Raw genomic sequence first — 26,624 nt, forward strand, 5'->3', positions numbered from 1 at the left:
TAGATACATTTTGAAGTAATTTCATTTTATATTAAGTACAATACATATTTCAGATGAATTTTGTGTGCAAATGAATAGACATCATAAAATGAACTTGACTAACGAGTAAATTAAAATCAAAACACTTGTATACTTGTTGCCAACTTAAGAACTAGGATAAATTAATATTGGACTTAAGTTGTTAACTGTTCTTTCTCAGATTCTAATTAATGGGATAAATCTAGACTGAGCATGTAATCTTACAGTATTTGCAAAGTTTACTTATGATTACTTTAGTAGATACTTATTAAGTACTATTTATGAGCTTGTTATGATGTATAATTCTGAATTGGTAATTCAGTTAAACTGTCTTTGTGGTATGACAATGCCATCTGAGCTGTCTGAGCTCCTAATTTGATATGTACATTAGTTTTATGATCTCTGATATAAGAAAGTTCAAGTAGCTGGGGGAAAAAAATCAAGATTTCACTTAGAAAATTAGTGAGCCGTGGGTAAAGCTTGTTTTAGTGCCTTACTTATAACAAGTCATTTTATCCTCACAAATAACCCTGTGAAGTTGGTTCTTTCATTTTCCATATTTTTATTATGAGGACAAAGTAGCAGTGAGGTTAGGTTATGTGAGCAAGGTCACATACTCGTGTGTGGCAGTCAGAATCCAAAGCCAGGTAGCTTGGCTTCAGAAACCGTTTTAGGTCATTCCCCTTTTAAAGCCATCCTTCCTGTTTGAATCCTTCCTCCTTTTTCTTCAGTTCCTTTGACCTTTTCTCATCATCTGGTGTTTTCTCATCATCTGTCCTTTGGGAGGTATATGACATTGGTATAAACTTGTTTTAACTTTATTGTATTGAAGGAGAGTTGATTTACACTGTTGTATCAGTTTCTACTACACAGCAAAATGATTCAGTTATATATATGCATTCTATTTCATACTCTTCTCCATTGTGGTTTTTCACAGGATGCTGAATGCAGTTCTCTATGCTCTACAGCAGGACCCTGTTATTTATCCATTCTGTATGACAGGTTGTGTCTCTGATCCTTTCCCCAGCCCCCTCGCCCCCTTGGCAACCACAGGTCCGTTCTCTGTGTCTGTGAGTCTCTGTTCCATGGATAAGTTCATTTGTGTCACACTTTAGATTCCACATGTAAGTGATACTGTATGATATTTGTCTTTTTCTGACGTACTTAGTGTGATGATTGCCAGGTCCATCCATGTTGCTGTAAGTGCTATTGTTACCATTGTTCCGTTGCTAAGTTGTGTCCTACTCTCTGCAAGTCCATGAACTACAGCAAGTCAGGCCTCCCTGTCCTTCACCATCTGCTGGAGTTCACTCAGAGTTCATGTCCATTGAATCAGTAAATGGTATTATCTCATTCTTAAGTATTATCTCATACTTAAGGAGTAGTATTCCATTGTGGAAGCAGTGACAGATTTTATTTTCTTGGGCTCCAGAATTACTGTGGATGGTGAATGCAGGGACAAAATCAAAAGACGCTTGCTCCTTGGAAGAAAAAGCTATGATAAACCTAGACAGCATATTAAAAAGCAGAGACATCACTTTGCTGACAAAGGTCCATGTAGTCATAGCTATTGTTTATCCGGTAGTTATGTATGGATGTGAGAGTTTGACCATAAGGAAGATGGAGTGCCAAATAATTGATGTTTTTGAACTGTGGTGCTGGAGAAGACTCTTGAGAGTCCCTTGGACAGGAAGAAGATCAAACCAGTCAATCCTAAAGTAAATCAACCCTGAATATTCATTGGAAGGACTGATGCTGAAGCTGAAGCTCCAAAACTTTGGCCACCTGATGCACAGAGCCGACTCATTGGAGAAGACCCTGATGCTGGGAAAGATTGAAGTCAAAAGAAGAGGGCGGCAGAGGATGAGATGGTTAGAGAGCATCACTGGCTCAGTGGACATGAATCTGAGCACACTCTGGAGACAGTGAAGGACAGGGAGGCCTGGAGTGCTGCAGTACATGGGGTCACAAAGAGTCGGACACGGCTGAGTGACTGAACTGAACTGAACTGAATATTCCATTGTATAATATTCCATTGTACCACGTCTTGTTTGTTCATTCGTTTGTTGATGGCCATTTAGGTTGTTTACATGTTTTGGCTACTGGGAATAGTGCTACTGAAAACATAGGGATGCGTGTATCTTTTCAAATTACAGTTTTGTCAGGGTATAGGCCCAGGAGTGTGATTTCTGGGTAATATGGCAACTGTTTTTTTAGTGTTTTGAGGAACCTTTTTACTGTTTTCCATAGTGGTTGCACCAATTTACATTCCCACCAGCAATGTAAGAGGGTTCCCTTTCCTCCATACACTTTCCAGCACTTGTTATTTGTAGATTTTTTTTTTTTTAAATGATGGCTCTTCTGACCAACAAAGGTACGTCTAGTCAAGGCTATGGTTTTTCCAGTGGTCATGTATGGATGTGAGAGTTGGACTATAAGGAAAGCTGAGTGCTGAAAAATTGATGCTTTTGAACTGTGGTGCTGGAGAAGAGTCTTGAGAGTCTCTTGGACTGCAAGGAGATCCAACCAATCCATCCTAAAGGAGATCAGTCCTGGGTGTTCATTGGAAGGACTAATGCTGAAGCTGAAACTCCAGTACTTTGGCCACCTCATGTGAAGAGTTGACTCATTGGAAAAGACCCTGATGCTGGGAGGGATTGGGGGCAGGAGGAGAAGGGGAGGACAGAGGATGAGATGGCTGGATGGCATCACTGACTCGATGGACATGAGTTTGAGTAAACTCTGGGAGTTGGTGATGGACAGGGAGGCCTGGCGTGCTGCGATTCATGGGGTCGCAAAGAGTCGGACACGACTGAGCGAGTGAACTGAACTGATTCTGACCAGAGTGAGGTGATACCTCATTGTAGTTTTCATTTTCATTTCTCTAATATTTAGCGATGTTGAACACTCTTTCGTGTGCCTGTTGACCATCTGTATGTCTTCTTTGGAGACATGTCTGTTTAGGTCTTCTGCCTATTTGGGTATATAAATTTTTATGTTTTAGATATGGCTAGAAATGACCAAGTCCTTAGATATTGGTAATAAGTTATGCTGTAACTAGTTCCTTCTGGACTTCCAGTATTCTTGTTTTAAATAGAGAATTCTGTACTGTTGTTTATTCAAAGCTATTTGTAATGTTCAATTATCAATAGTAGAACTTTTCTATTCATTTTTATCCTTTACAATCAGATTCTGACATGCTGTCTAATATTTGTAACAGAAATGTCCCTGTAAATATAATTACAGTAGTCTCCCTCTCCCCCATGGTTTCACTTTCCATGATTTCAGTTAACTGCAGTCCAAACATATTAAATGGAAAATTCTAGAAATAGTTCATAAGTTTTAAATTGCTCACTATAACACATAGTGTGATGAAATTTTGTGCCATTCTCTCTGGGATCCCCAACCATTGATGACGTCTGCTCCTGACATCTAACCATCAACATTTTGTGCTGGGTGATCCTCTTTCTGATGTAACATCAGAAGGTCAGTAGCAGCCTAACCCTGTATCACAATGACAGCTTCATTCACCTGACTTCATCTTACACATACATATTTCATCATCTCCCATCACCACAGAAAGGAGAAGGGTAGGTTCAGGCCAGTAAGTGAGAGGGATCAGATTCACACAACTTTTATTATAGTGTATTGTTACGGCTGTTCCCTTTATTATTAGTTATTGTTAGCCTCATACTGTGCCTAATTTATAAATTAAGCTTTATTATAAGTATGTGTATGTAGGAAAAAACATAGTATATATGGAATTTAGTACTATCTGTAGTTTCAGGCATCTACTGGGGGTCTTGGAACATATCCCCCACAGGTAGAGGGGGACTACTGTATTGATCTGTTTGTTCTAGGTTTGTTTTGCTCTTAAAATACTGTTAGTTTTTGGAAACAGGCTTAATCCTCTAATGTTGTGGAAAAACTGACCTAAGCTGCTTAAAATTTATGTTCAGAAAATGGATGTTTCATTGCTATCAAGTACAAAATTTCATTTTTACAAGTACATGCTGCCTTAGACACACAGTTGAGCTGTACGTCATCTGCCATTCGATGTCAAATGATACCAAAAGTGACCTAGTAAGCAATCAGTGGTTATAGTACAAAAATAATCAAAGGTGTAGTCAATAACTCATGAAGTTTGATGCACTGGTATTGATAAGCTAATTAAACAGATCTGTCTGTGTTCTCCCAGCCTACTGGGGCTCTGCTGTGATTAGCTTTACAGCAAGGAGTATTCTAACATTGAATGAAAGTAACTGATCAGAGAATGGTGTAGTCACGAAGCGTTAAGTCCTCCCATTTCTGGTCACAGAATGGTTTCAGGGAAAGTAGGCGCTCTCTGCACACCTGCAGCCAGTCACTGCATAGGCCTCTTGTGGTCAATATTGATTGATTCTTAGAACAGAACTTGAACAAATTTAGTGTTTTGCAACCTTCTGTGATTTAATATTGTTATGCTTTTTGCTATAACAGTCATAAAAATCCTTCTCCAATGGTGAGTAATTACAGCAACGCCTGCTAGCTCAGCTGTGGTTTGAACGTTTTGGTGTTGCCAGTATATGTACTAGATATATTTTGGAGTTCATAATTCAGCTTTAAGAGCTGGCTTACAGTTAGGAAAATAAAGATGATGCTGAGAAATAAATCCCAAGAAGATGAGGAGGTGGGTGTGGACCCAACCCATTCTGGTTTCCACACTCCCCTGAGAACTGTAGACTGAGACCTGAATGTAATTGGTGAAGAGAGAGAGTATTTTAAATGATTAATTTTCTTCAAAAAACCCACAAGTTAAAGACTTTGGAGGCAATCTTCTTAATACCTGTTGTTTTCTAACAAGTGTGTTGATGTCCTTTTAAACATCTGTTTCATGAATTATAACTGTTGGTGCTAAGTTAGATATAGCAATCTACACCCCCCCCCCCGCCCCGCCCCGCCTCTTATTGGGCTGTGATGTTTCATTCAGCTGATTATTATTGGGCTCTTACTGTGTGCCAGGCTATGTGAGTATACAGATGAGTAAGGAATGGTGCCTTTACTAAATAACCTCACGTTCATTCCAAGGTGGATTCAAAAAATATCTTATTTAAAATCTTGTGTTGATTTGATATGTTTAAATAGGTGCAGATCAGTCAACCAGCAAATGTTGGCTCCTTTTTGGTGCTATTGTAATCTTAGGAACTTTAAGATCTGGTTGGGGAGAAAATGATAAGTGCTTCTTAAACTGGGATTTAAGAATTTAAAGATTTTTATATCCATTTAAATATAATCTAAAGCATTGGGTATATTTGGATCATTTGGTTACCATCTTATATACTAGTATCACTTAATTTTGGAACCCATTTTTGCATTCTTATGTGAGATCACTTGATTCAATGATCATTTGAAGCTTTCATGGACTTGAAGGGGCCTGAGGGTTGGTATCATCTATGGATGAGTGGGCACTTGGGTGAGATATGCTTTTGACTGATTGACACGCCAGGGTGGTTTTTTTTGGAGTGAATTTGTTCCTGATTGGCTAGCGTTCAGAAGCAAGGGGCTGTCACAGTTTGGTTGACTTGCAAAATCTTGTTGATTTAGCTGAGTTTTTGTCTGTTGAACTCATTTAAAATAGTTTTGGTGGCTACGCGTTGCCAATGTTATAGAAAAAACCATCTTAGAGGAGTGTGGGAACTTAAAAATACTTTGTTTCTGATTGTTTATAATGAAAACTTCAAATACTTTTAAAATCAGAGAAAGTACTATTATTTTTGGGTTGGAGGTTGTCTGGAAAGATGAGATTCACCCCTGAAATGAAAATGTCTTTATTATTTTACTAGTATAAACTTAATTTTCATTGTAAAAAAATTAACATAGAAAGATGTAATGACTGAAGGTCACTGGTTAATACCGTTACCCAACCATAGTTACTGTTAACATTTGCTGTATATTTTTTTTAACTTTTATGCTTAACTGATTTGAGTCTTGACTCTTCATTTAATAGATTTCCATATTGCTCAAGTTATTCAACCTCTCTCTGCTTCAGTTTCTTCACCTGTAAAGTAGAAATGATAATATCTATTCATTGAGTTGTGAATATAAAATTAATTAATCTAAATAAAACATTTAGAACTGTGCCTGACACATAGTTAAGTATATAACTATTTGCTATTATTACCATGTTATGTCCAGTCTAGGACATGTGTTTTCTATTTTAAAGTTTATGCAGTCAGGACTTATCTTTACAATTGAGGATGACTTAAAATTGGCAGAGGTTTTTGTACCTTTCTTGTGGTCCATGAAATTATGGTGCATCTTACAAATTGATGGTGCACCCTAAGACTGATAAAATGCGGCATATGTGTGTTTATTTTCTATTAATACGGAAGTGAGATCATAAAATGCATGCTGTTTTGCATCCTCAAAAATTTTTATAAGGACATATTTTCAATGTCAAATATCGATTCACTTAATTATATATAATGGCCACATAATACAATGTTATATGGATATACTGTAATTTGTTTTACTGTTCCCCTCCTAGTGGGAATTTTATTGTTTAATGTTTGATTTTTATGGAACATTTTGATTAGTAGAACTTGAGAGAAAAAAGAATGATAAACTAAGTGGAGATTGAGACAGAAAATCAAGTTATATTTGAGGATTGTTTCTGGTTGACTGGAAAGGGAAGATTATGGGCTGTATTGAGTAGGTTGTACATACGCTATGGGCTGTATTATATATTAGGTTTAGTTTTTAAGATTTTGTGGGTCTATTCAACAATGAAGAGTAACTGGAAATATTTTTTGTTAATTTCACCTATAACCCTGTCAATATACTACAGACAAATTGATATTATCTTGAAATGGTGTGTTTAGCATTTTTATTAGTAATGATAAAGTTGTAGAAAGTATGTTTGTTAAGTTTTCACTCTTGTTCCTGAAATTGTGAAGAACAGCAAAATAGGTTGGATTATAGATTATAGAACTAAAATTATCTGAGGAAGGTGCCATGATGTATTGAATTTAAGTTGAAAATTTCTGTAGGCATGTGTAAGGTACTGTCCTTTTAAAAGACCTCACTAGGACAATTATTCAAGTGTGGATTGATTTAGTCAGTAGTACATTTGGAAAAAGTATATGGTTTTAATCAAGAATTAGTTGTCTCAGTAGAAGCACCTCATCTGGAACAAACTCTTAGCTAGTTTGTCTTGCTTAGACTTCATTTGTAGCTTGGAGTGCCACGCTGAACAGAATATAGACAAATTGGGGTGAATTCAGAAGGGAACAAGCAGGATGGTGGAGGAACTCAGGACACTGCTGTCTGTGTCAAGAGCAGCTGACGCGTAAGGGAAGAAGGCTATGGCTGTGCTGCGCTTGGTTGCTCAGTCATGTCCTGCTGTGAACCCATGGACTGTACGGCCCGCCAGGCTCCGCCGTCCTTGGAATTCTCCAGGCAAGAACGCTGGAGCGGGCTGCCATTTCCTTCTCCAGTGCATGAAAGTGAAAAGTGAAAGTGAAGTTGCTCAGTCGTGTCCGACCCTTAGCGACCCCATGGACTGCAGCCCACCAGGCTCCTCTGTCCATGGGATTTTCCAGGCAAGAGTACTGGAGTGGGGTGCCATGCCCTCCTCCAGGGGATCTTCCCAACCCAGGGATCAAACTCAGGTCTCCCGCGTTGCAGGTGGGTTCTTTACCATCTGAGCCACCAGGCAAGCCCTGGCAGTTGTCCCTGAAGAAATCCACGTTGGTTCCTATGATGTAAAATATGGCCCAATATAGCACTGTTGTCCTTTTCAGCATCGATTCCAGCTGTTTCTAGCTACTTCCCCTTCTTTCCCATGCTCTTTGAACATTCCATAGACCTTTAGATATGTACTATGGAAATATATCAGAAAATTAATCAGGCAGTGGTATCTGAAGATATTTGAAAAGGGAGAGACAAGCTGAAAGCAGTGTCGTAAGGAAGCAGTTGATGAATTTCAACTCAGATTTCAATTTTCGGTTAATTTTTCGTCTCATCATAATTTTGTTATAAATTTAGTGATTTAATTCCCTTTGAAAACAGTTTTCAGAACACACTTCCATCTGTCTGGAATTTTTATTACATTAAATTGATGCTGTTGTCACACATTCTTTTGGATCTGAAAATATCATGTAAGGTCTGTTGGAATCTGAATCTTATCATAGAATCAGAGTTGCATTTCAGCACCTTTTGACAGATGAGGAAATGTAAATTTCCATACCGTGTAGTTGGTTAGTGGACAGAACCCAAGTTCCATATATTATTTGTATGCCTCATTTTGAAAATACTTTTGCAGTTTAGTTAATGGTTTAATACTCTTGTATGAGTTTTGCTCAGGAACTTTTTTTCCCTTCAAGAGGAAGGACACCTTGATAGGATGTTGCTGTTACAGATTAGATTAGTAAAATCCTTACTTCACAAACTTTTTCTGTTTCTATTGATTATCTTATATTATCTTTATTTTATAGCGTAGGCTATGAGCAGGTTCCGTTACTTAGTTCAGGAAAGTTGAGAATGGATTTTTGTATAGACAATATTGAATGCTTAGTTTTCACTCTGGCTAGGATTAAATGGTTTTTTCTTTTGCACAGATCAAGAAGTTAGTGTATGTTTACCTGGTGCGATATGCTGAAGAGCAGCAGGATCTGGCCCTCTTGTCCATCAGCACTTTCCAGCGAGCTCTGAAGGTAAACGACAGAGTGAGCAGGCAGATAGCCGCAGCATTTCTGCACAGCTGACGGTGTGTCGTTTAAAGAAGTGCAATAATCCTCTCCATGGTGCAGCCATGTTTGAAAGAGTTAAAAGGCCTCTCACTGTGCCTATTCAGTACCCTTGGAAAATAATTTATATAATCAACTGGGCTTTGCCTTGTAGGTTCCTTTAAGTTCAATGTAATCATTATTGTGCATCAAAGAATTCTTCATCATTACACTAACTTGTTGAAAGTATACAAAGAGGGGGCATGAATTTTTTTTAAAGATAAAATTAACGACCTGCAGCATTTTATTATTATGAAACTCTTAAAAACCCCCCATGTTTGGTAATATATGATCAAGTAGAATTATAAACATTACTTTGCTTGTTAAAACATTATTCAGAGAAAGAAACATTTTGTTTCTCTTTTTCCTTAGCCATTTCCATATACTGGTTATTTATTTTAAATTACCTTTTTTTGGGGGGGGGGGCTATCATTGTGTTATATCCTATAAGCACCTGTTAACTGTGTCATAATGATGTGTTTGAAATATTGCAAACTTGAAATTTTGATGAATATTTTTGTACTGTTTTTAGGACCCAAATCAACTAATTCGTGCAAGTGCTTTGAGAGTTCTGTCAAGTATTAGAGTGCCAATTATTGTACCTATTATGATGCTTGCCATTAAGGAAGCGTCTGCTGATTTATCACCATACGTTAGGAAGAATGCAGCCCATGCAATACAAAAACTGTACAGGTTGGTACTTTATAAACAACACCAAAGATCCCTAATATTGCATGGAATGTTAAAACCCATGGAGGCATATTTTATTCACTCATATAGTAGTCTGACCTTAAACTAAGTAAGTAAACTCAGTGACCATGTTTCTTTCCCCTTGCCCACAAACATTCTTTATGCATCTTCTGTTTTATTTTGGTTATTTTGAGAGCCTTTGCAGGGTTTATACTTGTGAGCCTGTTAGGGACAGTGATATTTTATGGATTTTATAACTTAAAAATAATCAGATATTGAATTATCATTTATACAGTCTCATTACACATACATGTATGTTATTAGAAAATTAAGGTTGTTTTCCTCTTATTTATTGTAGGGTAGAGTCTAAAGCTTGTTATCTTCTCAGCTCACTTTGTTACCCCTTCATGTTACCCCTTCATCCATCTTTGGTCCTGCTATTTCTTTCCTTGCTTTCTTCTTTTCCAGAGCTGTTTTATTAAATACTGTTTAAATACTGATTTTTAAATATAGCACCATACTATATTTATGTGATATATTTATTGTATATGGTATACTTATATATATTGATAGATATATATGCACATATATATGGTACCTTGATCTCTGTATAAAATATATTGCTTAAAGAATTATTATCTTTCATAATTTGGTATTATTTTCGGTTACCATTTATTTCACAAGCTTTTATCAAAATCATTTTGTGTTTTTGGTGTGGTGCTATATGCATAAGATGTATGAAAACATTAGAGGATGTAGTATCACATTTTGAGGGAAAAAAATCAAACATATGCCAAATAATTAAAGCAATCTATAATTGAGTAAGGTATTGCTATATAATGAATATGTATATACAAAGGCACAATGACAGTGCCTTTGACAGGGTAGAGCTCAGAGACTGTCATATAGGGTTTCTTAAAGTAAAATAGAAATGGGGTTAGTTGGGGAAGATTAGAGAAGGGAGAATGGAGCTGGAATTTGAAAGAATTTAAAGGTTTGAGTGTTCTGATAATTATGTGCTTAGTCACTTCAGTAGTGAGACTCTTTGTGACCCTATGGACTGTAGCCCACCAAGCTCCTCTGTCCATAGGATTCTCCTGGCTAGAATACTGGAGTGGGTTGCCATGCCCTCCTCCAAGGTAATTATAAATCAGATAATTATAATGATCAATAATAAACTTATATAATGTTTATGAAAAGTGAAACTCTTTCCTAATTGTCAAAGTCACCTCATGCTTCGTAGTTTTTATCCTTTCTGTTTATTAACTTACAAAATAAGATCAAAGCTCACTATGACAGTTCAAAGGCCCATCGCTGGGCTCCATGTTACCTCTCTCTGTCTTGAATTTACAGTCTTGTAGCTCAGTACTGCCTATTAGTCCTCTCCATAAAATGTTTCTTATCATTAATCATCTCTTGTTCCTTTTTTAGTCTCTACATAGAATATTTCCTACTTTTCCAGCTCTAAAGTCAAGTTAAGATTCATCTGAGATATCACATCCCAAAAGAAACCCTCCGCAACCTTCCTGCCTCCATCAGTGTTCTTTATCCCCATAATCCCTTATCCATATCACCATTGTGACTTATGATTATGTTTGGGATTATTTGTACTAGATTGTCTTACTTCTCTTTGTAGACCCATTTAGTTTCTCAGTAAATGAACCATTGAGTTCTGTGCTAGGAAGAAATTATCAATATTTCGGTGTGTAAAGCTGGTATTAAGATGCATGTGTCATTTCTATACATATGTGAGCCTTTGTTTATATTTTTTGGTTTTAGATGGTGGGTTTTATTATGCATGTCTCCCATCAGTAAACTAGAATGATACAAAATTCTTATTTGGAAATTTCCATGTATTTCTTTTTGACAGTTAGGTATCCATGGTCAAAAATGATTCCTATTTTGTTGTTTTCCCCTAGTTAAAAAAAGATTTTGTGGTTTAACTAATTACTTTCTTAAGGTTTTCAACTTCATTAAGAAGTGGTTTTGTTCTTTAACTATTTTCTTAATGGTTTTGATATCTGGGTTTAATTAATATGAGCAACTTTAGATAGAATAGGGAAAATCAACTTATTCCACTTTAAATTTGTTTTCTGTTTATTTCTATCTATAGTCTTTTTCTCCCCCCAACTTAAGAAATTTTTCATATTCTTGAAATGATTAGCCTCATTTAAAGTTAGAAATAAAGGAAAAAAATTAATGTAAATTTTTTTCTTTTTATATTTTAGCCTTGATCCAGAGCAGAAAGAAATGTTAATTGAAATAATTGAAAAACTTCTGAAGGATAAAAGCACAGTAAGTAATATCTTTTCATGTCCAATAAAATTGTGCTTTATTTACATAATATTATTTTACTATCATATATATGATATAATAATTATTATAGAATAAAAAGGCGCTTGCTCCTTGGAAGGAAAGCTATGGCAAACCTAGATAATGTATTAAAAAGCAGAAAAATCACTTTGCCAACAAAAGTTTGTGTTGTCAAAGCTATGTTTTTTTTCCAGTAGTCCTTATAGATGTGAGAGTTGGACCATAAAAAAGGCTGAGTGCCAGAGAATTGATGCTTTGAAACTGTGGGGCTGGAGAACTCTTGAGAGTCCTCTGGACTGCATGGAGATCAAACCAATCAATACTAAAGAAAATCAATGTTGAGTATTCATTGAAAGAACTAATGCTAAAACTGAAGCTCTGATACTTGGACCACCTGATGCAAAGAGCCAACTCATTGGAAAAGACCCTGATGCTGGGAAAGATTGAGGGCTAAAGGAGAAGAGGGCGGCAGAGGATGAGATGGTTAGATAGCATCACTGACTCAGTGGGCATGAATCTGAGCACGCTCTGGGAGATGGTGGAGGACAGGGAAGCCTGGTATGCTGTAGTCCATGGGGTTGCAAAGAGGCAGACATGACTTAGCAACAGAACAACAAATAGATTTTGAAATTATATAAATATTAATGGAGCTCATTAAAATCTTGAAAAATAAAAATGTCCAGGTAAAGAGAAAAGTTCCATTTAGAATTTTAGTTTGTTACATATTTCTTCATGAGAGTCTGAAGAAGAGCAAGTTGGGGAAAGACTATTCTTTCTTTAACCTGTGGCTAACTTGTTGACTGCTTTTGAGGCCAACTTTTTTTTATTTTAAACAATGATTTACTAGGATTTTTAAAGGCCGAATCAGTTGAAAGCAAATAATTGTTTTAAAATGTATTCAGTATTAAAGAGATAATGAAAAATAGAGGAGTGCGTTTTAGTATTATAAATGTTATTTTTTTTTCTTAGATACTAAAATGTTTTCATATGTATAACACTGTTTTATTGGCTCGTTAGAATGATCTTACTGAGCAAATTCCCCATCTTTGGGGAATGTGCATGTCTCTTCCTCCTTCCTATTCCACTCCTATTCTTTATGTATATGATAATGAGATCTAGAAATAATGGCGATGCATGGGATCTATGAGTAGACCTCTGGAGGAGTTGGTGTAATGGTATCTTTGATGGAGTCCTCTACACCCACCTGTATGGCTTAAAACTATTCAAAAAAAGGATTCCAGCTCATTTTAGGAAGATATCACCCAGGTGCATGCATATCTGTTTATAGAAGCCAATATAGCAACCACCAGCCTCGTCACTAACAGTCGGGCACGACTGAGCGACTTCACTTTCACGCATTGGAGAAGGAAATGGCAACCTACTCCAATGTTCTTGCCTGGAGAATCCCAAGGACGGGGGAGCCTGGTGGGCTGCCGTCTGTGGGGTCGCACAGAGTTGGACACGACTGAAGCGACTTAGCAGCAGCAGCAGGAGCAGCCTTGTATTGTGCTCAGTCGCTTGGTCATGCCTGACTCTTTGTGACCCCGTGGACTGGAGCCTGCCAGGCTCCTCTGCTCATGGAGTTCTCCAGGCAAGAATACTGGAGTGGGTTGCCATGACCTTCTCCAGGGGATCTTCCCGACCCAGGGATTGAACCCAAGTCTCCTGCATTGCAGGCAGATTCTTTACCATCTGAGCCACCAGCGAAGCCAGACAATAGCTGTTAATATATGGCTTAGTATACAGTCTGTCCTGGAGAATGCTCAGTGTGTATTTGAGAGGAATGTATATTCTGCTGGCTTTTGGGTGGCGTGTTCTGTAGATGTCTTTTGGGTCTAATTGGTTTATAGTATTGTTCAAGTCTTTTGTTCTTTGTTTACCTTCCTTCTTGTGTCTCATTAAAAGTGGAATATTGAAGTCTGCTGTTAACTATAGAGCTGTCAGTTTTGTCCCTCTTACTTTATATATTTGGGAGCTCTGATATTTGGTGCATCAGTTCAGTTCAGTCGCTCAGTCGTGTCTGACTCTTTGTGACCCCATGAATCACAGCACGCCAAGCCTCCCTGTCTACCACCAACTGCTGGAGTCCACCCAAACCCATGTCCATTGAGTCGGTGATGCCATCCAACCATCTCATCCTCTGTCGTCCCCTTCTCCTCCTGCCCCTAATCTTTCCCAGCGTCAGGGTCTTTTCAAGTGAGTCAGCTCTTCGCATCAGGTGGCCAAAGTATTGAAGTTTCAGCTTCAGCATCAGTCCTTCCAATGAACACCCAGGACTGATCTCCTTTAGGATAGACTGGTTGAATCTCCTTGCAGTCCAAGGGACTCTCAAGAGTCTTCTCCAACACCACAGTTCAAAAGCATCAATTTTTCAGCACTCAGCTTTCTTCACAGTCCAACTCTCACATCCATACATGACCACTGGAAAAACTATAGCCTTGACTAGAAGAACCTTTGTTGGCAAAGTAATGTCTCTGCTTTTTAACATGCTGTCTAGGTTGGTCATAACCTTCCTTCCAAGGAGTAAGCGTCTTTTCATTTCATGGCTGCAATCACCATCTGCAGTGATTTTGGAGCCCCCAAAAATAAAGTCAGCCACTGTTTCCACTGTTTCCCCATCTATTTCCCATGAGGTGATGGGACCGGATGCCATGATCTTAGTTTTCTTTGTTGAGCTTTAAGCCAACTTTTTCACTCTCCTCTTTCACTTTCATCAAGAGGCGCTTTAGTTCTTCTTCACTTTCTGCCATAAGGGTGGTGTCATCTGCATATCTAAGGTTATTGATATTTCTCCCGGCAATCTTGATTCCAACTTGTGCTTCCTCCAGCCCAGCTTTTCTCATGATGTACTTGGCAAATAAGTTAAATAAACAGAGTGTACTTATAATTGTTTTTACCTTCCTTTTGGCATTATAAAATGTCTCAATCTCTCGTAACAGTTTTTAAATTCTACTTTGTCCTGTTTAAGTACAACTTTCTTACAATTGCTGTTTATGTGATATATCTTTTTCCTTCTTTTTACTCTCAACCTGTTGGTATTTTTTAATCTAATGTGTGTCTCCTGAGGTTTATGTAAAGTTGGATCTTGATATTTACTCTGGTCTGACTACATATGCTTTTTGATTAGATGGTTTAATCCATTGATATTAATTCTTACTATAATATAGTTGATTTATAGCTGCCATTATGTTTTTCTGTGTCTCATGTCTTTTTTTGTTTGTTATTCCCCCTTCACTACTTTTTTTTAATATCCAGTGTATATGATGTGTATGATAGCTCTTTTAGTGATCTTTTTCACTATGTATTTTTGAAAATACTGTATTTACCTGAGACTGTACTGGAGACTAGACAGCAGATTTCTTTTAGTCAATAATGTAGCAGGAATCTTTATTTCTTCTGTAGTGGTTGGTGTAATGAAGACAGAGAAAATAAATTTGATTCCTTTTTGTCTTTTGTATGGCATACTTGTTATATCCTTCTAGACCCAAATACGAAATCAATATTATTGATATTGTGGATAACTTGATTTCAGTAATAATAAAAAAACATTTAGTTTCTTCTGTCTTGAAGACGTTTGCCAAGTACTGTGAAGAATACTAAGATCTGTAAGAAAGAGATCATTTGTTTTAAGGTAGTTTGCCATGATTTCTGCTACATAATAAGCTAAAGAAATTAGTTTCTTGGCCTAGAAATGAAATCTCTGTATATAATATGTGCCTGTCTTCTCAAACAAGATGTAGCATGTCACAGGTAACAACTGCATTCTTTGGAATTAAACAGAATTGTATTTGAGCCTGAAGTTTTACCACCTATTAGCTATGTGTTAGGGGTTTCCCTGGTGGCTTAGAGGTAATGAACCCACCTGCAGTGCGGGAGAGGCGGTTTGATCCCTGGGTCGGGAAGTTCCCCTAGAGGAGCAGAGAGCATCCCCTTCTCCCTGGAGAAGGAATAACAACCCAGTGCAGTATTGTTGCCTGGGCAGTCTCATGGATAGAGGAGCCTGGCAGACTGCAGTCCATGAAGTCCCAAAAGAGCTGGACACGACTTAAGTGACTGAGCAATAGCTCAGTATTAAGCCTTCATAAATTTCAGCTTCCAAATTTTTAGACCTTATAATTTGCAATCTATAAAGTTTTTGTTTGTGTTGAGAAAGTTATTGTATATAAAATCCTCAGCACAGTGCCTGACACCATGAAAGGAGAATAATAAGAAACAAATGACTCAAAAAGGGGTATAAAGAATACACTTTCTTTGTAAATTTATAATGTCTGCTCTTGGGTTCTGACCACTCATTTCCAAAATACAATAGAAAAAGTATTGTACTTGTTAATAGTAGGTATTTAATATTTGTTGAATAATTGTGAGAATTAATTGGCTATATTCTTGGTGAAGGTAATTAGGTATTTACTATTATTTTCAGTATTTTACTTCCCAAATGGTGTGTGTCATGCTCTGTTCAGAGGTAGATAGGTCCTTGGGGAGCTTTGACGGTCTTGTCATTTGTGAGGTACTACCTGTCCTAAAGTATATATAGGATATGTTTATTCTTAAAAAATTAGAAAAGAACCTATGTCTATTTTCTATCCATATGAAACAGGAGTAGTTTATCCTGAATTCTCTAATTCCAGAGCAGAAGCACACAGTTTTCCAGTGTCCTACCTTTTCATGTCAATATTTGTAACTTCCTTTTCCAACATTAAGAAATGTGACTTACATTATCCACTACACATTCACTTACTCAGTCCTGGAATGTAGATAAAGTATTGTTTCAGAATTGCTGGAGTATACTCTGTGAAGAGTAGTGAGATGGGGACTACTAATTGAGTTAAATGTTGGTTTAGAATTATGTTTATCATTAGCCTTACTTCTTTGAATGCTGTTATAAATCGAAATTGCATTAACATTGTATGGTTGAACTTGTTATATTGGTATAGAAGAAAGCTATTGATTTTCTGTATGGTGATTTTATATTTTGCTTCTTTGCTGAATTCTTTTATTGTTTGATTTAGTTTTATCTTTCAACCGTCATTGTTTCATTCCAGAAAACAAATCATATCATTTGCAAATAGAGATAACTTTACTTTCTCTTTTCTGATACCTGTGACTCTAATTTTTCTTGTCATAATTAATTATATTGGTGTATAACTTTAGTACAGGGCTCAGTAGTGGCGGAGATGGTAAGCATCCTTGCCTTGTTTCAGTTTAAAGGAAATCCCTGTAATGTGTGTGCATTAAGCGAGATGCTGACTCTGAGGATTTTCTCTTTTAGTTTTGTCTGGTATGTCAAGGTCAGTTTTTTCCTGGTACCCAGTGAGGCTTGTTACAGTATAGATTTAGAGTTTATGTTATTTCTGGCAAAGTAGTGTTGTGGTTGTTAAGATTAAGTTTTAAATATTAATTCTGTTCAACTCTTACCTTTTCTTCAGAGATTTCAGTTTTCTCTAAGTTGGATCTTCTTTGCTGCCTTTACTTCTTTATCTCGCTTTCTTTCTCTTGGTTCTTTTTGTACTTTTCTTAAATGCCCCTTCCTAAATTTTTATTCAGCTCTTTTCTGCCAGGGGCATTTTGCAGTTTAATCAAGAAGTCTGGTTATTTCTTTTCTGGTTTCAATCAACTTCTGTTTCTTCCTGTTGTCTTTTGTTCATTTCTGTTTTATGATTTTCAGTTTCACTTCATTTATGTGATCTTGAAATGCTTCTTTCTGGCAAGTTAATTCATTTTGAAGTGTTGTGTGACAGCTATTTGTTTGCTTCATCATGGATTTTTTTTGTGGATAATTTTCATCAATTGTTTTGATTTTCATCTTCTGCTCTTAGCTACCAGGAATCTTTTTGTAGTAGGCGCCTTTCTTTCTCTCCGCTGTTGCTTTCAGTTCTCTCTTACGCCCATATCTGACTCTCGTCTGCTTCTCTTCTGGGCAGGTACTTCATACTATCGTAGATCTTTGTAAGGTGTGTGGTGCATACATGACAGATACCTCTGATTTTAGAACTTAATTTTCTACTCACATGTAATTAAAGTTTGGACATTGCAAAGTATTTTTAGTGTTGTCTAGAGCTTTGATTTTAATCTTTTTGCTTTCTCTGACTTTGCGTTGAGAGATTCACGTTTCCCCAGGTAGCATTAACTTTCTATCCAGTATTTAAGTTGTCTCCCCAGTATTTAAGTATTTATATTTTGTGAATGTTTTCTGATTATTTTTTCATTTGTATGCTTATAATTTGATGTAAAAAGATTGAAAACGTTATGATATCTATATAGATATTTATGGATCTTATCTTTATTATTACTTTTTCTTGCCAGATAGAATATATTGAAGTGATATAGCTATATTTATTCCCCACTAGTTAATAGTGTTAGCGTTAATATTTAAAATAAAAAACCTAAATCATTTTTGTTTAAAATTTCCTCATTAAATGATCCAAATTTATTTTATTTCCACATTTTAAAAGGAGTTTATTTGCTGTCAGCAGGAGCTGTTTGGGATCATGATGATAATGAGGATGACATTGCTGTTGCTGCTGATAAATATAATTTTGAAAGGTGTTAATATGTTTAAGAACTTTATTTAATTTCTGTTGATTTTGAGATCTACCTTCTGTTGCTTCTTTTAGTCTAAAGGAAGATTTTCTTGAAATTGATTTTTTCAAAATTAGTTGTGTCATTCTGATTTTAAGAAAAGGTAGAAATAAAAAGCCTATTAAAATAGAATTGTTTTTCCCTTTTACTAGAGAAATACATGTATTTGTCATATGAAAAGTCCTTTCCCCAAAAAAACATTTAGAATTACTTAGATAACTATTGTCTAAAGGTATCTGTTGGGCTTCCCTGGTTGCTCAGATGGTAAAGTGTCTGCCTGCAACACAGAAGACCCAGGTTTGATCCCTGGGTCAGGAAGATCCCCTGGAGAAGGAAATGGCAACCCACTCCAGCACCCTTGCCTGGAAAATCCTATGGACGGAGGAGCCCGGTAGGCTAAGTCCATGGGGTCTGTGTCTGTAAATTTTAAAAGATGTAATAAGAGCTTACCATGTCAGTGCAGTTAAGGGAACTTTTTTATTTATACTTGATCATACAGTCAACTGTTATATTTTTTAATATAATTTCTTTATTGTATTTTCCTAGATTTACCAGTTTCATCATATTTTCTCTGTTTAACATATCCTGAACACTTCTTTTCTTTACTGAAAACCTTACCAAATGTTCGGATGTGTAAATTCCTTTTAAAAATTTATAACACTTTCTCATTTTTCTTTAAAATGTAGAAATTTATATTTATTGAGCAATTTAAGCTTTGTAGTGAACCTTCTTTCTTTTATTTAGAACACCTCAAAAGCAAAGTGGTATTTATTTCCTTTTCCTTTCAGGTTAATTTTAAAGAAATCCTTTTGTAGCATTTAACTTTCTAATAGAAAATGGCTTCTTAGGAAAACAAATTAGATCAGTGCCTACTGAAAATTTGAGTTGTTTATTTATATTTTTTTGGTGACAAAGTTTCTTCTCCTTAATTTAGCTACAAAATGATGTTTAATGAATATATTGGTAGTTCATAGCTAAGCTGTGGGGGTAAGACACCATTTTATAAGTTATTGATTTAATGTTGGTAAAAGCTTCAATGTTGTGCGCAAAAACACACCTCTGAGTTTGTGCACATGTTTTATTGTGATAGATCTATTATCCAGCTATTAGAAGATAAATGACTGATCTTTCCCATTTTCCATGCCTCAAGAAAATTGAAATAAGAAGGGGAATATCATTTGGGCTGTATGATTAGGGCAGGTTGGATGGCCATTAATTTAAGAGAAGAAAATCTTGGCAGCACTGGCCAACTTATACCATATTATCAATCAAACCTTGATGCACTTCTTGTGATGACCCAGCACTCTCAGGTTTTTCCAGCGTTAATTAGAATTCATGACAAAATAGATGCAAGGAAACGTTTTGTACCCTTCATAATTTTATAGAAAATTTATTGTTATTAGAGGAACCATTTGCTTAGTGTGATTTTTTTCATTACCAGCTTGTCAACTAGCATAGATAATCTGGAGAAAATATGAACTCCATAGATGGAGTGTCACTTTTGTTGATGGTTCATGTAGTTTACCTTGGAGCACAGCTAATGGCTGAAGTTCATAGCAACAGCACAGAAAAACGTGGCAACCAAGGGAAGATAAATGAACCATGTTTATTGCTTTAATATAAAAAATACATAAATGGAAAACTGCATTTGAATTTGATGAGCTCATTGCTAGTTTTGTTGGAGTGATTTATTTTTCCCCTTATATAAAAAGCTACTATTGACACAGTGAGATGGAAATTAACTGTCTGTTTTTGGGAAACCAATATTTTTGGTTTTTAAATCTCAGTAGATCATTTTATTTTAATTCTGTAAGTTTTTATAGAATATTGAACATTTACTATACCAGAATTATCAATTCTTCTGGCAGTGTTTAGGCTGGGGTCAACTGTTAAAACCATATGATGAATGAAATATCTAAAATCATCAGAAAAAAGATGAGTTTTTAATATTTTTCCTAGTTACTTTTGTGTTTCCATAAACTTTACCTGAACTTAAACAATTTTTTTTTTCAATTTTCAAGTTTGTTAATTCCTTAGAACTATTTTATACCTGTAGGTCTTGTTTTGATAAATTTAGTACTATGTGGGAGCTGATTTTCCATTTAATTGTTTGGTGTCTAAACATAATTGAAAAAAATAATCTCTAGGTTTAGCCAAAATAACTTGATTTTACATAGTAGTCCTTAAATTCAAACTTTGTTGAATTCCCATTTCGGTTTCATATATTACTTTATTCTAAGTGATATTACTCATTTTTGTACTTTAAAACCCTAACCAGTTAAAAAAATATAGCTTAATTAATATGATTGACATATATAAAATATATGTAAATATAAATGTTTCACAAATACCATGTTATTTTGTAGTTTGATGTCATAAACTTAGTTGTATTGAGAGATTTTTAAATGATAATAGTTCTCATCTTTTAGAAATATTATTGCTGAAGAGTGATTTGTACAGACGACAAAAATGTGGAGTTGAAAACACAAACATAACTTCCTTCCCATATCAGTAGCAAATAGAAAATTATACGTATAATGCATTTTTATTTAGTTCACACAAATAATCAATTCTTTGCTTTTTCGATTGAGGTGCATACATGCTGGGACCAGCAGGCACCAGTACTTGGGCAGGGCTGGAGTCAATAAATGCAGCTTCACGTTTATACTGATTGGTAATTCATAAAATCCCCACAGGACTGGAAACTTGTTTAGCATAATAGCAAGTCTATATTCTGAGCTGTTTTCTTTCAATTGTATTGTTGGTTGCATATTAATAAACTAAATGTCAGCCAAGTAGAGGGACAAACAATAAAAATATGAATATCACTGTATCTAATATTTTTCAAAAAGTACCATTTCAGTAAGTTTTATTTCTATTTAATTGTTTATTTTAAGACATTGGGGAAATTTTTTTAGATACTAAAGTGAAGATCCCTAGTGTTCAGAAAGAATATGATATTAATTTATTTTTTCAAAACCATATTATATTGTTGGCTAACTCTAGACATATTAGTGGTACATATATAGAAGTATTTGTCTATTATATATTCTGCTTAGCTTGTATCTTTATACTAAAGAAATCTTAATTTCATCACTTTGCAAGAGCATGACAATTCCAAAACAGCATTTATGTTTCATTAACTGGTCTTGGAGAAAAGCTTCCTTTTATTGGTACTATCTTATTTCAACTTAAATACATTATTATATAAATAATAATAATGTTTTAAAATTGTAGCCAGTATTTTCTTGGAAATAAATTATGTTGATAGAAATTAACAGGTTGGTTAAAATGTGTAAGATTTGAAAGTGTTTCTGTTCTAGAGACATTTATGAGTTGAACATACATTTTAAGATAGATTCATTGTAGATAGCAGCTCTGACTCAATGGACATGAATCAGAGCAAACTCCTGGAGACAGTGAAGGACAGGGAAGCCCGGCATGCTGCATGCAGTCCATGGGGTTGGAAAGAGTCAGACATGACTTAGTAACTGAACAACATGGTGAAATTGTCATTCTCATTTTAAACTGACATGATATGGTCTTTGTTATTGTACTGAGTAATGAATCTTTAGAGTTTTGGTAAGGTTTAAAAATGAAAACTGCCCATAATTAATATGTCTAATCCATGTATGAGCAGTCCATTGAAATTTAACCTGATGAAATAAGAAATATAATTTCTAATACTAATACTTCTGATTCGAAGTGTTAGCTTTTCAGATTTGTTTCAGCTATCAATATTATTCTTTCAGGCAGTGACTCTTCAAAATTTGTTATTCAAACATGAATATTTTATTAGTCAAATGACTGAACACTTTAAATACTGATTGCCATAACACAGATTGCATCTCTGTAATGCCCGAGTAGAATCTTTGATGGGAGGAAAACATTTTTTAATGAGTTACTATTTCTTTCTTTTCTAGCTGGTGGCTGGCAGTGTTGTCATGGCTTTTGAAGAAGTTTGCCCGGATAGAATAGATCTCATTCACAAGAATTACCGCAAACTATGTAATTTACTAGTTGATGTAGAAGAATGGGGACAGGTTGTCATAATCCACATGCTAACTCGATATGCTCGTACACAGTTTGTCAGTCCTTGGAAAGAGGTAAGTGTTGAATAATCTTTTACTTACACAGTATACTAAGAAAATGGATGAGGTTTCTAAAATGTGTGCAAAGATGTAAGAGTAGGAAAATATAAAAATCTGCATGTTTAAGGAGGACTAATTTTTTTCATGTTCTTTTGGAAAGCAGAAAACCAGTATAAATGCATGGATAATTGTTCATTGTTTTGGCACTGATTGATGCATGTTTAATGGCATAGTGAATAAACTTTTGGTATGAGGCCTGGCAAGAGGCCCTTGTTGGGAACAGCAGCTCGATAAAGTGTTGGCAGTGACATTGCTAAATCATGGATTTTTTTGGTTATTCGTTAGTTTCACACCTTTGATTCCCAACTGTTGTACTCACTTGTAAAAGTAGATAATGTGATTCTAACATATGTGAATTTATACCAAAGATGATTTTGCACCTTTACAGGTAAATCGTTTTTGAACTCAACTACTTTTTCCTAGTTTTATGTTTCTAGAATGTTTGTTTTACTTTTTTTCACTTAAGCTGGTAGAACGTTAGTAAAGTTAATAATTACGTATACCTTACAGTGAAGTTGTTTCCTTTGTGCTGATGAACTTTAGCAGCATACCTTACTTTTTTCATTACATGAACAAGTTAGAAAGCCTTGTTACATAGTTTGCATTGGAGATCTCTAAGTGTATATGTAAGATTTAAGGGTAAACTTTGTTTAAAGAAATCACTAAATATTATAAAATAGCACTTGCATTCATTCTGTACTTAATGATATTTCTCTGTCTTTTTAAAAAACAGTATTATAGATTTAAAAAAATTAAAAAAAAAAAATTAAAAAAATAAAAAGCAGTATTATAGATTTTAAAAACAGAATGGAAAAAAAAAAATAAAAAATAAAAACAGAATGGAAAGTAAAAGACCAGATACCACCCAATTATGTCATAGTGGTTTTTATACAAGCTTATGAATAGGCTTTGATCGAATGTTCAGTACTAATTGCTTTTGTTAATTAGAAATAATATTGCAGTGAGAGAAAGACATATAAAAGGGAAAAATGTTTATAATTCTTGCTTCAGGTGATGTATCCAGCTTTCAGATATTTAAGAAGTTTAAATGTTTAAAGTATTTATCAGTGTTTTCTGCATTTACTAAGTATTTAAAACATTTACGACATTTACTAAGTATGTTAAAAAAGTATTTAAAATTTTAAAAAACATATCTTTAACCAAAAGGCTATTTGTAATATTGACTTCACCTTAATTTTGATATTTAAAGGTGATTGGGTTATTCTACTTAAAATTCAAAGGAGATTTTAAACTATTCATATGTAAACATCTAATGCCACATAGAGCTCTTAGATTGATGAAATTTTAGCTTTGAACAAACTAAAATTTTGAAGGCAGATGTGCTGGATTAAGCAACATGTCCCTGCAGCAAGTGTCTTGACCCTTTCCTGTCAGTGGTAACTTGGAAGAGAAATTTTTTGTGGCTAATAGCTACAGCTGTCTGTCTGATTTCAGCCAGTCACTTTCCAGAATGCTATTCATATTTTTTTTCCTGTTGTATAAGATTATAGGTTGTTTCACCTTATCTAGATATTGACACTATTTAAATTTTTAAAATTTTACTTTCCTGTCATCATCAAATCATTTTCAGTAACTGTATGCAAGTGATCCATGCTTTATCATTATGTAGAATCTAGAGTTTAAAAAATGTATTTTTCTTACCTTCTAAAAATAGGTTTTCAAATATCTGTTTTTGTAATTGTCTGTGTCTCTATTCCTTGAATTTTATTTTATTTTAGGTAAAATTAGTTGTTAAAGCTATTTACAAAGCCCAACAGTTAAAATCTACACTGCCATATATATTTACTCTTTTGACAGATTATTTTAAAAATTGATACTGTAGTGCGTTCTCTGTCTTTTCATGTGTTACTCTGTGAACATTAATTTTTACAAACATGAGATGAAGAAGTCTGATCGTTGTTATGGGTGCACTGGAATTGGACTACTTCATTTCCTTGCCACTTCTTTGCAGTCTGATGTTGGCGTTATTCTAAATTCAGTAGGTTAGAAGACAGATTCTGTAGTTGCCAGCCATGCAGCTCTGTCCTCAGGAAGCTAGCACTGCTTCGGGAGCAACCATGGGGGTCGTCGGGGAGGGTGGGCAGTGCTACTCCTGGGAATCTTGCCACCATTCCGAGTGGAGCAGCTTCACGTTTGCTTGCCTTTCATAGGCAGCTATGTGTGTGACTTCCTTTGAGAAAGGCTCCTTGGCTTAAGATATGGAAAGAAAGAAAACCACTTAAACAGAACATTTGGAAGGGTGTAGCTAACTATAATCATATGTATTTTTTAAAATTATAGAAGCAATTGAGCACATGGTGAAATAAAAATCAGTCTTCTCATAGTTCATTCCTTTATATATATTCGCTCATGACTTTTAAATTAAAATATATATTTTTTGCTCGCTTTAATAAGTTTCTGACTGTTTGAAAGTCCATGAACTGTAACCCACCAGGCTCCTCTGTCCATAGAATTCTCCAAGCCAGAACTCTGAAGTCGGTTGCCGTTCGTTCTCCAGGGGATCTTCCTGACCGAGTCATCGAATCCAGGTCTCCTGAATTGGAGGCGGATTCTTTACTGTCTAAGCCACCAGGGAAGCCCTATTCTAGTCAAAGCTAATTTTGAAGCCTCCTCCCCAATCCTTAGTGTGCAAACATTACGATTAGCTAACGGCCATGATTAAATTTGCTTTTCAAAGAGAAAAATTATGTTTCTCATTGAATTCTTTATTTGTTTATGTTCATATGCTTCAAGGGTAGCAAAAAAAAATTATTTTTTTTAAAGGAATTGAAAATTAAAAGTACTTTCTGAGATGGACTAATGTACATGCTTTGTCAGTAAGTCCTCAAATGAACACATCATATACAAACAAGCTTCTTCAGGGGCAGAAGCGATTTTTAATTTAGTTTATTTGCATCATTATAGATCAGTATTTAGGCTGTTTATATGTAAATGTATGATTTGCGGAACAATTAAGTGTTGACAAAGTAGATTGCAGTCATATCAATTGCAGTGCATTTTCCATAATTTTTCTAACTGACATCTTTGATGATAAATAGTGGATGCCAAGTCAAAGCCGATTATACAGTGCACTAGGAATTCATGGGGCTGTCAGGAAGAAGACCGATTGACTTTAAATTTACATATTAATGAGAAGATTTGTTAAGAGGGTGCTTGACTATAGAAAATAACAGCATATTTATAGGGCACGACATTTTATAAATACAGCTGATGCAGGAAAATGGAAATTAAACCTTTTAGGTTAATAAATTCAAGGGACTCCTAAAATGCATATTTGCATTTTTATTTTCTTAAATTTACTTTACTCTTGCAGTCCAAGTGGCTGCTTTTTTTTTTATTCTAGGTCAACTTTGTATAATTGTCAAGGATATAAAATTACTTAAATGTTTTCTTTGTATCATTCAAGCTTATTGTAGGAGAATACTGGAAGTATAAATGATGTAAGTCTCTTAAGACTAAAGTTGCTTTTGTAGAAGTAATAGATTTTTTAAAATAAATGTTATAAAGCACCAAGTAAATTTTAAGAGTGATTTAATAATGTTCAGTTATAGACTGAAGTGGAACTCATGTCACTGGGCCTGATAGGAATGTCTTTAATTTTATGAATTTAACGTTGAACTTTCTCTAGGAGATGATGATGGCTTTGCAATAATTATAAAAATATTTTACTTCACTAGTTTAGAACTTAAAATTCTGTTGTTCACAGTTACTTTTTAATATATGATTCCAGATAATAAATTCTGGTGGAAATGCATATTCCATTTTGAAATTCAAAGTGATAATTTTACTTTTCTTCACCCCATTTTATCTGTACTGCAATTGTAAAACCTTATATAGGTGTAAGAAAGTTCCAAGTTTACAGTTTTGTTTAAAGTATTTTTAAGATAAGTTTCTTACATTTTTCAAGGGTAGCTATAAAATAAGAACTCATCAGAACACAAAGTTCATGTACATACTTCTTGATTAGCAGTTTTCTGCAAGTATAAAGGTAGTGGGGAAAAGATTCAAAACTCCACATCTAGGTCCTGTTTTAGAGGACCTGAGTGTTAGAGATTATGCTTTAAACTTTCTTTACAAAATAAATTTT

At 35.0% G+C, this 26,624-nt stretch overlaps 1 protein-coding gene across 2 annotated transcripts in view; it reads left to right on the forward strand.

Moving 5' to 3' along the window:
* Positions 1-26,624, forward strand: part of AP3B1 (adaptor related protein complex 3 subunit beta 1) — a 228,004-nt gene that overhangs the window by 45,376 nt on the left and 156,004 nt on the right. For both annotated transcript variants that reach the window (XM_043919981.1, XM_043919980.1), the window contains exons 4-7: positions 8,616-8,711; positions 9,316-9,476; positions 11,702-11,768; positions 22,289-22,471. In XM_043919981.1, coding sequence (XP_043775916.1) covers positions 8,616-8,711; positions 9,316-9,476; positions 11,702-11,768; positions 22,289-22,471 — 507 coding nt within the window. The remainder of the gene's footprint in view (positions 1-8,615; positions 8,712-9,315; positions 9,477-11,701; positions 11,769-22,288; positions 22,472-26,624) is intronic.

This window comes from Cervus elaphus, chromosome 12, assembly GCF_910594005.1.
Source record: "Cervus elaphus chromosome 12, mCerEla1.1, whole genome shotgun sequence".
NCBI lineage: Eukaryota > Metazoa > Chordata > Mammalia > Artiodactyla > Cervidae > Cervus > Cervus elaphus.